The sequence below is a fragment of the Marmota monax genome, unplaced genomic scaffold (assembly GCF_021218885.2).
Source record: "Marmota monax isolate L192 unplaced genomic scaffold, Marmota_monax_Labrador192_F-V1.1 WCK01_AAM20220418_F8-fsc00126, whole genome shotgun sequence".
NCBI lineage: Eukaryota > Metazoa > Chordata > Mammalia > Rodentia > Sciuridae > Marmota > Marmota monax.
In genome coordinates this window covers 3,690,415-3,703,080 of record NW_026695245.1, presented here as the reverse complement: position 1 = coordinate 3,703,080, position 12,666 = coordinate 3,690,415, and the positions used below count along the sequence as shown (strand labels likewise).

Genomic DNA, 12,666 nt, shown 5'->3' with positions numbered 1-12,666 from the left:
AGAGGCAGTTTTATTCTTACTTTATTACTACCTGAAGTGATTGGGGCAATCAGTAAAGTAATCACAAAGCTTAAAATAAAAATGCCTAGGAATGAGATGTCCATAGGGGCTTTGAAAAGCTCCAACATAAACTGGGGATGTGGGAGGCTACACTTGCTCAGAGCTGTGTACACATTCAGGTATGTGAACATGCAGAGGAAAAACCTAAGAAGGCCCTACAGTTCTCACTTCTGGCTGACCTTGAGGGACTATGAAAGCAGGAAGTGAAGGCTAAACAGGACCTTCAAGCTCTTGTCATTTTTTTCTCTCCTGTCTGATTTAAAAGACAACTGCATATAGCAATAATTATCATCGGTCTGGTTGAGAGTCAAAGGGGTTCTCCAATATGTGCACAGAACCACTTTGCAAAGATTAGGAGACTTTTTGACTCCAGCCATTTAAGGAAATCTCTGCGGATTATTAGCTGATCATCAGGGTAACAAAGCAGAGACTTTAGTGGTTATTTACAAGAAATACAGACTTTACAGGTTTAGTTCATAAAACAAACAAACAATAATAATAAATTCTAGGGAGTGGAGCAAATATGATTTCCAGAGATGCCACTTTATATTATTTTAAATGTTCAGCTTTCAGCAAAAAATTGGGGATATGTGAAGAAACAAGAAAATATAGTCCATAAAAAGGGGAGTTAATGGAAAATCGATAAATAACACTTTTACTGAGGAAGACAAAGACATTCGACTCATGGAGAAAGACTTTAAATCAGCATTTAAACATGCTCAAAGAACTAAAAGACACCATGTCTAAAGAAGTAAAAGAAAATCTGAAAACAATATCTCCCAAAATAGAGAATATAACGTAAGAAATAGAAATTATAAGAAAGAATTTCTAGAGTTGAAGAATTTAGTATCAAAATGAAGAATTCACTAGAAAGGGTTGCTGTGGACTGAATCATGTCCTTGTGCCTTCGGTTGAGGGTTGAGGCCCTAACCTCCAGTGTGGCTGTGTTTGGAGTAAGGCAGTAATTAAGGTTAAATGACATAAAAAGGTGACGCTCTAGTAGGATTAGTGTCCTCCTAAGAAGAGACACCAGCAAGCTCACTCTTTCCCCCATGGGACCCAGTGAGAAGATAATCACCTGCAAGTCAAGAAGAGAGCCTCACCAGGTGCCAAAGCAGCTCAGCCAGCACCTTGATCCACAGCTTCCAGCCTCCCGAACTGAGAGGAAATCAATTCCTTGTGTTTAAGTCACCCCGTATATGTGACTTTGTATGTCAGCCCAGGTTGACGAAGACAAAGGCTCAGAAACAAATGTAATCATGCAGAAGGAAAAAATCAGCAAAATTAAAGAGGGTCAAGTAAGATTATTCAATCTGAGAAACAGAAAAAGAATGAGGAAAAATAAACAGACTTTAAACAACGATGGATACCGTCCAGTGTATGAACACGTGCAAAATGGGGATACGAGAAAGAGAGGGGAGAGCAAAAGGGAAAGAAAAAATATTTGAAGGATTAATTGTTGAAAACTTCCCCCAGTTTGTTGAAATCATTAATACATACATCCAAAAAGCTCAATAAATCTCCGCATAGGACTAATGCCAGAGATCCACACAGAGACATACCACGGTGAAGATGCTGAAAGACAGAGACAGAAAACCTTGAGAGTAGTGATTCATCACATCCAAGTGGTCCTCAATAAGATAAATAGCTAACTCATCTGAAGGCAGTGGCAAACATGTTCAAAGTGCTGAAAGAAACACATCATCAATAAAGAATTATGTATCCAGCAAAATGTCCTTCAAAAAAGAAGGAAAAATGAAGACATTCAAGTATGTGTGTGTGTTCATATATATGTGTGTATATATATATATATATATATATATAAATATTCATTCATATATGTGTGTGTATATATGTATTGCTAACCAACTTTGCTGATAAGAGATGCCAAAGGAATTCCTTTGGATTGAAATGAATGGACACTAAATAGAAACTCAAAAATCCACATGAAGAACTAGATCATTGTTAAAAGTCAACCACAGAGGTAAATATAAAGGACCTTCTAACTCTTGTTTGACATTTTTTTCTCTCCTGTCCGATTTAAAAGACAACTGCATATAGCAATAATTATAAATGTTTGTTGATGGGCATATAATGTATAAATATGTCATTTATATGACAATAATAACCCAAAGGAGCAGAGAGGAAATGAAGGCAATAGAAGGAAAGTTTTGGTGGACTATTGACATTAAGTTGGTATTTATATAAATTCTCCAGCATGGGTAGATCTATAGAGACAGGGTAGAGATTAGTGTTTGGGAGGGGGTGAGAATGGGTAATAACTAAAAATGGGCATATGGATTCTTTGGGGGATAATAACATATCCTAAAATTGCATTATGGTGATGGTTTTACAAATCTGTGAACTTACTAAAAATTTTACACCTAAAATAAGAGAATATTATTGTCTACAGATTATACCCCAAGCTGTTAAAACCATCCATTAAAATTATTTAAGTATTATATTTATGTTAATAATAATAGCTACCATTGATTGAATGCTAGGCACTGTGCGGAACATTTTATACACATTATATTTAATTTAATGTTCATGACAGCTTTGAGATATTAGGTATTACTGTGCTCATTTAAGAGATGTAGAAACTGAGTTCAAAGGAGACAACAGAATATAAAGATCAAAAGTGAAAGCTTTTGCGTGAAAAGATGCTCAGCATCATTAATCATTAGAGAAATTCAAATCAAAACCATAGTGAGACGCCACCTCACCCTCATTACTATGATTATTATTAAAACAATAACAACAGTAAAAATAAATAAATAACAAGTGTTGGCAAGGATATGGAGAAATTGAGACCCTTTTGCACTGTATGTAGGAATGTAAAATTGTGCATCTGCTGTGGAAAACAACGTGGAGGTTCCTAAAAATGTTTATATAGAACTATCAATGTTGCTTCTGAGTGTATATCTAAAAGAATTGCTAACAGGATCTTGCAGATATATTTGGGGACCTACATTCCTTGCAGCATTATCCACAAGCAATGGAAATGACCTAGATGCCTATCAATAGATGAAGAGATAAATAAAATGTAGTATACACTTTAAACAGGAGGACAAACCCACATGGGTGAGCCTTGAGGACAGTGCCCTAAGTGAAATAAACCAGTCACAAAATGACAACTACTATGTGATTCCACTGATGGAGTTACAAAAGTATTCTAACTCTTGGAATGGTGGTTGCCAGGGGCTGGAGGAGGGGCAGAGGGGGCTCGTTTAGTGGGTCTAGAGTTTCCATTTTGCGAGAAGAGCAAGTGCTAGCGGTCCATCATGCGGCGTTGTCTTATAGCTCACATTACTGCACCGTGCACTTAGAAATGATAAGCTAATAAATTTCATGTGATGTGTTTTTACAACAATAAAAATAAAATGAGTATGTGCTAGATTGTACTGTCACCATTATGTCATTTAATGACTGCCTTTCCTATATCTTTGTCAGTCACTTTTTATTTGCCCAGACAAATGTGCATTTTAAAAGAAAGCATATCACGGGGACATGGCATATCATTTTAGTGCTCTCGGTTCCCCACGCTTCTTTCCCCACATCTTGTGTTTCTCTCCCTTCCTGGGAGTAACCCAAGACATCTGTTTCTGAATGTAAATGTCCCAGGAGGGACTTCCCCATCTTAGTTGATTGGATTTTCCATCTGCCTCCTGGATATCTTCCTTTGCATTTGTTCTGGGGTCTGCCTCTGAACTCCCTGGCAGTGAGACTGCCTAAGGAAGCCCCTGCCTCTCCATTTTCCCTTACAGGGAAACTTCAGACATGCCAGCAGCAGAGCCCCAGTGTCCAGGGAAGAGCTGATGACGGTCCTGTCTAGACTCCAGGGGCTGCACATCCGGGGCCTCCACTTCACCGAGACACAGAGGCTCACCCTGGGTGAGGTGGGGCTGGAGGAGGCCTCCGACACAGGAAGTGGACGCAGAGCACATGAAGTGGAGATGTGTACCTGTCCCCCTGACTATATGGGTGACTCATGTCAGGTAGGAAAATTTCCCACCCACAGCATTCCCCTGGGGCAGCAACTGTGGCTGGCTAATTTTTGGCTCCTGTCCTACACCACGGGATGGTTTGAGACACTTTGTCCAATCTCCAAGCTTCTGCTGGGCTAGAGCTTATGTCTTACCTAGACTACCTCCAGGAAATAAATATGAAAAAGATATGCATGGGACACCACAGGCATCCAGTGGATGAAGAGATCAGAAGCAGAAAGGAGCCCACTGGTCAGCATCCCCATACTTGAATCTCTGCTTCCCATGAGCTGACCCAGAGTGCTTTCGCCTTTTTCTAACTCAGTTCCTCCCTCCCACCACCTCCTGGTCTGCAGAAAGAGTAAAATTCCAGAGAATTTCCCAGATTCTTTGAGAAGAAATCTTGCTCCAATTTTCTAGTTCTCCGCAGGTCTTCATTCTTTAAGGTCCTGTCAACCCGAATTGTCCTCCAGAAACTAAAATGTACCCCCCAAAATGGGATTATTTAATACCTTACACTATAAATGTGCTCTTTCCCCAAAGGGAAAGCTCCATGTTAGTACAATGAGCAGGAGAAGGCGAACTTCACCATTCTCTGTAGTCTATATTCAGAATGTGAGTGGCAAAATTCTTCACTTTCTTTCCTGGCCCTTTGAGAGCAGAAAACCCAAAGGTGATCTGCACATAAGAGTTCTGCTTTTTAAACTTGGAAATATCTTCCTGCTGTGGTTTTCTGTCCTGTCTTGTGACTTTTAGCCCATAGATCGCCTCCATTCATCGCCCTCTGCTCCATCTCTTTTCTAGCCCCATTAAAATAGATAGCCCTAGGTAAAGAGGGGAACCTGGATTACCACCCTCCTGCTCAGGGTGTGTTCTTTGCGGTGACTCAGCCTGTGATTTATGGCTGTTCTAATCGTCTAGTGCTGTCTGCGGGGTGAGGTGGGTAGAAGGTGATGCCTGCCCCACCTCACAGGAATTACAGAGCGGTGCGCTTCCCTGCGGGACTGTTATGTGCGTTCTGGCACAGGCTGACTCATGTGTGAAGTTTAAAGGTGGGGCCCCTGCCGCAGACAGCCTTCCTTACCTGAGTCAGGCAGGCCTGGGCACTGAGCAGGAAGGGCAGGTATAAGAGGAAGAGGTAGAGATTTGTGTGCAGTGCAGCCAGCAGGACTCCCGGGACCAGGATGCCCCCCGCAGTGAGGCGGCCAGCCTGGAGCACCGGATGGCTGTGGATCTTTGGGGCAGCCCTCGGGCAGTGTCTGGGATACAGTTCACAGCAACAAAGGGTAGCATTTCTTCAGCCTCCAGGTCAAAGTCATCTGCAAACAAGTTATGTGGAGTTTAGACCCAGCCAGGTAATGTCCCTTTTAAGTTTTGATTTGGGATGGGGAGGGGTTCCCAGCTTTATGACATTTTAAGTTAGGGTGATTAAGAAGTAAATGGGTGGGTTGGGGGAGGGGCTGGTGGCCTCCCCTGCATTGACAGGCAGTGTTTATTACAGTACCTGACAGATTGCTCTCCTGAGCTATTAACCACAAACTCCATAAACATCAGCCCACCTGGAAATGCCTGAGATAGTTAAGGGCTTGAATGCTTGTGGCTGTTAATAGACTGTGAAACTTGGTGCCCTGGAGAAACTCAAGCCTCGGGGCAAAAAGAATCCATTACCTATAGCTTTCCAAATTCTACCTTCAGGAAAATTTACCCACAAAGTAAAATGCGACAAAAAGTGAAATCCATGCCTAAGAAGAGTAATCAAAGTTTGCATAATATCTAACAGGCATGCTTCGATTTGCCAGGCGTGAGGCATACATAAACTCTGCTCTTTATTTAAACTTCCTGGATATTATGTACACCTACAGAAATAGATCCTATGGCTGCTAAAACAGCCTTTGGAAACTGGGTAGGGGCGCGATCTTATCATTTACAACATAAAAGTTTACTGGAAAACCTATCTTGAAAAATGATCACTTTGTAAAGGTTAACTAGTTAACAACCCCTTTATTTTTATTTAGAGCTAAGTGCCCAATACAATCTGAATGCTTGAATTAAATTTTATGTAGAATCTGAGTTTGCTTGTTTTCTAGAGGGGGGATGTGATGACATTTCAGTAATGCTCCAACAGTCATATGACATGTAACTCTTGCAGACTGTTTTTCTGCTTCTAATCAAAAGCAAATTAAGATGAGTGATTTAATTTTAATCAAGAGAGATTAGCCTTTCTCAAAGCATGTTTAATTAAGGCTTTTACTCAAGTACATTGATACAAACTAACCAGATCTATCTGTTGATTTAAATAATTTGTTCTTTACCAAATACAATTATTTTTTAGGTAGGCAATGTGATGTATGGTGATAACCGTAGGTGCTTGTTGTAGATAGGATCACACCATCGATGGCTGAATTTTGTTCAGATGTATTTATCCGTTGTGCTCTCAGCAAAAGAACATTCCTTTCATACTTTGATTCTCCTTTAGACAAGTCTGTTCATATAGCATACAAAGAAATCTAACTTTTTCCAATGTGTTCTTTTGCCTAAACATAGTTCCTAATGGTTTAAAGGAATATCATATTGGAAATTCTGACCTGTTGTTGTGTATGATCGATCAGTGGTCATTGGTAATGTGGGAAGGTGCTCTGGGCAGCAACATGGGGTTCCACCCTGGGGAGTGTCCATGGGGTGGCTTCTTCTTCTCCTCCATTTATCCAGGCAGAGACTTTTATGGTTACAGATGAAACATTCATTTCAAGATTTGTGTTGATCATGACTTCAGAATTTGATGGACATAAGTGCTGTTTAAAGAAAATTAGATGAAAGACTCCCCTTTATTTTAAAATATTATTTTTTTTTCACTGATGCTTTAAAGATAGGGCATATAGGAGACCAGCGTAACAAACTAGGGGCAATGTCTGACTTTGTGATTAGCTCTGCTAAAATTAAAAGAATGTCTGTAGTCCTCTTTAAAGACAGAAATTTAAGTGATTTCTGACTGAAGGGATGAAAAGGAAAATGAAGTCTTCCCAGTTAGAACTGTCATGTGCCCTGGATAGCAACTGTCCTCTTTCTTCATATTGATTAAACACTTTGTTTGAAAAACAGGGTTGTAGCCCTGGATACTATCAGGATAACAAAGGCTCACTTACCAGATGGTGTATTCCCTGCAATTGCAACCAGGATCATGGCTTTTTTTTTTAATTTATTGGAGGCTTTCTTAACTAGAATCAGTTCATGAAAAACTATAATTATTTTTATTTAGATGAAAAATAACAACTAGTATTATTACTCAGGAAGGAGACCATATACTGGAGATAGAAATAATTAAAGCAATATTGAACAAACCCAAGGAGACTCTCTCAGGCTGGGTCTTAGTGTGTTCACCATGGACCAAATATTGGTGAATAGTCCTGTATAAGAATTCAAGCACCTCACCTCTCCTCGGGTTCCCTGTTGCCCACAGATGAATAAGAGGCAGTGAGGTGATTCCAACAATTTGGCCATTATTGTGCAAACCCTATTAAAGACTCTACCACACCTCAATCTTCCTCCTTCTCTGTTGCTCCTTCCCAACCCAAACCCATGATTTGAGAGGGCTCAGCTACTCTTAGCTTTTGTTCCCAGAAGAACCCAGAAGATTCACAGTCCTGATCCCCTTTACCCATCCATGCCTCCACCCATCCTCAAAACAAACAGGAAGTGGCTTGGGAGGCTGAGGCAGGAGGATCACAAGTTCAAAGCCAGCGTCAGCAAAAGCAAGGCACTCAGCAAATCAGTGAGACCAGTCTCTAAAAAAGATACAAAATAGGGCTGGGGATGTAGCTCAGCGTTTGAGTGCTCCTGAGTCAATCCCAGTACCCCAAAAACCAAACAGGAAGCAGGAGAAGAGGGACCCCACTTCTACCCCTTTCCTCTCTCTGAGTTCCCTGCCATGCATCTCACACACCCACTGTGGCATGGAAAAAGAACATAACCTGACAAAAAAAAGCAGGTGGATCAAGCTAGTGGTTGAAATTAGAGATGTACACACTGACTAAAGGAAAGAAAAGGGAAATGAAATCTTCTCAGTTAGAATTGTCAGTGCTTTGGATATTAATTGTTCTCTTTCTTTGTATTGATTAAACACTTTTTTTGAAAAATAGGGTTGTAGCCCTGGATATTATCGGGATAACAAAGGCTCCCTTACCGGAAGGTGTGTTCCCTGCAATTGCAACGGACATTCAAATCGATGCCAGGATGGCTCCGGCATATGTACTGTGAGTAAATTGATAGTCTGATGCTATCTGCAGGCAATCTGTTTCTCCTCTTTCCCTCCTACTGTGCCCTGAGACATCAGCGTCATCTCTTACCACACCCTAAGTAGAGGTTGCTATGACCATGCAGGAGGCTCCAGCGCCATCAGGCTGAGTTATGTATATTTCATTTTACTTTTTCCTTCATCTTAACATGCAGTATCAGAAGAGAACAGCTGTCTGAATGGTTCCATTACACCTTGGTTTCTACATCTCTGCCTTATTAAATTATATTAGAAGGTGGACCTGGGGACTTAGCTCTTGCCAGCATATAATGTCAGAGCTGATTACCTTGAGCCCCAGTTCTGTTGGGGAGGGAGGAGGTTGCAAGAGGAGGACTGGCTAGTGTCAGGTGGACAGTAACTCAAGAAAGCACTCAGGGGAGAAGGAAATGCTGAGGAACGCTTATGGCTCATGCTCAATCAGTCAAAGAAACCCTCCACCATTGCCAAGACAAAGTGGGCTTATGGGAATGGTGGGTAAGTGCACTGTGTGTGGGAAAGGAAAGTACCATCTCACTTCCCTTTCCCCTCAGCCTCCTCAGGGCCTGCATTTGACTTCTTTTCTCAACGCTCCAGATTCTATTGATTATCCACTGAAAATGAACTTCTTTCGGGATGTTTTATAAAATCCTTCTACATAAAATGAGTTTCTTAGGAATTTTTTTTTCTTTTTCATCCTAAAGCTGAATCTTCTATATTCTGTATTATAATCTTCTATATTCTATATTCCTTCCTCCCTTTGATCAGAGTTCTACCCAGTAGCCAGGACCTTCCCCATCAAGGGAAGGAGAGAACATCCTCACTCCAGGAATACAGAGGGCCCCAGTAGTGCTGTGTTCTTGGAGGGCTCCCCTCTGCTGCCATGGACTTCCTTTAATTCAACTACTGTGTGTTTCCATTGCTCAGAGTTCCTAGACTGTATTGAGCCAGCTCAGCACGTCCCAGGGAGCTGCTTCCTCTGCAAGATGGGACAGGCCAGAACAGGAAAGGGTTGTGAAGGGCTGCCTGATAGAATATTGTGTTGGATTGTAACCTTATAAGTTCAAAAAGAAGAAAAGACACTGAGAAAGGTTGTTTTCCAGCTCCTAGGCCTTCCTTTATAACAGTTTATGTTGGATACTATAGGTTGTGTGTAACACAAGTGAATGCCTTAATTAAAAATAAATATTTATCTTATCACCGAACCATTGCAAGATGTCAAGTCCACATTATAAAAGCTGCCAAAGAACAAAGAATTTTCTCTACAGTCGATTTGCCCCGTGAAAGGAGAACCTATAAGAATCATAATTCATATTTTAATCAAATAAGATTTTTGTTTCCCATTTCCTATCTTTTCCACCCTGTTTTCACTTGTCTCCAATAACCACATGGCCCCTAAAGACTATTCATTCAGGAAATCCTTACTGAGTATTTGATAATGTGCTAGATACTGAGCCAAGTGCCAGAGTTAAAAACCATCAGAGACAATCTCTACTCTCAAGAGGCTTGCTGTGTAGTGTGCATGTAGTACATATGCTATGCACATAAATGCATATGTGAACACACACACACACATGCACACATGGAGCTATTGTCTGCATTCAACAAACTGCTCAATGGCAAGTACTAAGTACTGATTCTACTCCAAAATATGCCTTTACATGGAAAGCCAAGAAAGCATCTTGCATTCTCAAGGCACAGTGATGCAGAGACCAAGTACCTTTCAATATTAAAATGTCTTTTAGGCCGATTCTGCTGCAAATTGACTTTGGTCTCTCAAGGTTCAAAGTAAATCTCTAAAATCAGGGATAATTCACATATAAGTTTGCAGGACTGATCAAGACAGCTTCCAGGGAATCCAACGTCAACTCTTAGCATGGAGATTTGAAACATTCTTATGGGAATTCATTAAGCATCATGGCTCTGACCCCCTTCCAGGAACCTCTTTTCCTCACCCCTGGGGAGGATCAGCAGTCAGAGTGTTTTGAGCAGGAGATAGATGCCCTCAAGTGCAATTCTTGTTTCTCCAGTGTTTTCTGTCTTGGAGATAAGTAGGCATAGGACTAAACTACATCTATCCAGGCATGTTCTTTAACATTGTGATGTGCATTAAAAAGAAAGAAAAACTAGAGTTGAAATGTAAACAATTAGCTCAAAATGAGGATGTCTCATGAGTGGGTCAGGACAGCTGAGCAAAAAAAAAAAAAAAAAAGGCGAAGGCAATCACTCATGTCCTCATTTGACACTGGGACAGTGCTTCTCTGTGGAGTAGGGTGGATTTGCTTCCAATGTCTGGTTGGAAAGAAGAAATCCACACTGCAGTGGGATTTGGGGGAAGGAAGGATTCCAGATAGGGTGAGCTTTCCGGTGATGATCACATGGGAACATGTGAATAGCATCCTATTTTCTAAAACATTAATCTCCTGTGTTTATAGCACAGTTCTATATCTAAAACAACAACAAAAACTATTTAACATCATAGTGTTTTGTTCATTTCAAAAGACATAATAATTGTACATTCTTATGGGGGGCAATGTGATATTTTGATACATGCATTCAACATGGAAAGCCCAAATCAGGTAATTAGCATACCAAACACCTCAAACATTTATCATTTTCTTGTGTTAGGAATATTCAAAATCCCCTCTCCTAGCTGTTTTGAAATATACCATAAAGGATCGTTGAGTGGGTCATCCTTCAGGCTTGTAGAAAGCACTAGAACTCGTTCCTCCTATTTAATAGTTTTGTATAATTCTCATTTACTCAAATGTTCACAAAGGGTGGATTTGCTTAATCTGGACAAAACGATGACATTCAGGATCACAGTGCAGTCTTTCTTTCCCATTGCAAACAAGTTCAGTCCTCTCATGATATGTATGTACTTTGGTTTTCCCAGCTGAGCTTCAGATATTATTTAAAAACTCATACCTATTACAGTTTCCTGCTCAAGTGCTACCTCTGCATGTAGACATATAGCAAAAATTTTAAATTATACTCATTCCAGATCATTTAATTAATACAAAAAAGTCTGAATTGCCTAATTTCCAGGGCAAGGGGAATTTTCCTGTATGTTTTTGTGCATTTAAATCTTTTTTACTAGGGCAAAGCCAACAAAGGTTATACTGGATTAAAAATTCCACAGAACAAATTCCACACAATCCGTTAGGGTTTATGTCAATAGTTCACTTGCAAAATTCTATCACAACACTGTACTGAAGATCAACTTATTACACATTAACCTTGACATGAGGCTAATTGAATTTGCATTATGTAAGTAAAATGCTTAGAAATAATTTCTTGCTTCTTTGGGACTTGAGTGCTTCCTCCAAATCCTATGCAACTTTTTTTTATTATTTTCACAAATTCCATGTGTTAAAAACATTTAAATTTTATTGCTCTTCAATGTATCAATGTTAAGTGAATTTGAAATAAAATGAAGTTAATCTTCATAGAAGCAAATTTTTTAAAAATTTTCTTTCTTCCTTTTGTGGTGCTTGGGATTGGACCTAGGGCCTCATGCATACTAGGCAAACACCCTACACTAAGCTGCATACCTAGCTTCACAGGAGCAATCTAAAGGGAAAAAGGGAAGAAAATCTACATTTCCCCAGGGTCAAATACTTTTTTTTTAAATTCTCCCAACAGCTTTGGAAATTTGCATTATTCTAACTATACATTTTAATCGAATTAAAATTGTATTTAGTGACACATCAGGGAATTGATTTTAAAAAAATAACAGTAAAGTGTAGAGAAATGAAGGAAATTACCGGAGCAGGATTTGAATCTAGCTGGTCTCTCTCCACTACATCATGCCTCCAAATAACTTATATATAAGTCACATGTACCTTTGTGTGTGTGTGGCACCGACAGTGATTAGATAGAAAGAACACACTGTTAGCAGAACTGATATCACTGTAGAGTCAGAGGACTTAAGTTATAATTGTGTAAGATTACAATGACCTCAAAACTAATAAATGTAATAGGATGCTCTTCATTGTCCTGTTCATCTGTCCCAAGAACTGTCAGCATAATACGGCTGGAGATCACTGTGAACGCTGCAAGGAGGGTCACTATGGAAATGCTGTCCATGGATCCTGTAGGGTCTGCCCGTGTCCTCATACCAACAGGTACTGTAGAAGCTTGGAATTAACCTTAGTGACAGGAAGTGGTCTAGTGGTTGCCTGGAATTGGGGGTGAGAAGGAGAGATAGGAGGAAAGGAAAGAGACTGCTGTGGTTTCTTTTGGGGGTGATGAAATATCCTCAGCTTGACTATGGTGATGGTTCTACAATTCTATAACTGTCCCAGGCCACTGAATTGTGCAACTCACATGGGCGAATTTTATGGTATGTAA

The 12,666-nt window shown here is 40.1% G+C and overlaps 1 protein-coding gene across 3 annotated transcripts in view; it reads left to right on the top strand.

Moving 5' to 3' along the window:
* Window positions 1-12,666, top strand: part of Lama3 (laminin subunit alpha 3) — a 231,647-nt gene that overhangs the window by 154,624 nt on the left and 64,357 nt on the right. For 2 of the 3 annotated variants that reach the window (XM_046433650.2, XM_046433639.2), the window contains 3 exons: window positions 3,828-4,058; window positions 8,183-8,296; window positions 12,331-12,440. In XM_046433650.2, the coding sequence (XP_046289606.1) occupies window positions 3,828-4,058; window positions 8,183-8,296; window positions 12,331-12,440 (455 nt within the window). Of the gene's footprint in view, window positions 1-3,827; window positions 4,059-5,144; window positions 5,402-8,182; window positions 8,297-12,330; window positions 12,441-12,666 lie in introns of those variants that run through there. The other variant, XM_046433659.2, reaches the window with a different exon arrangement.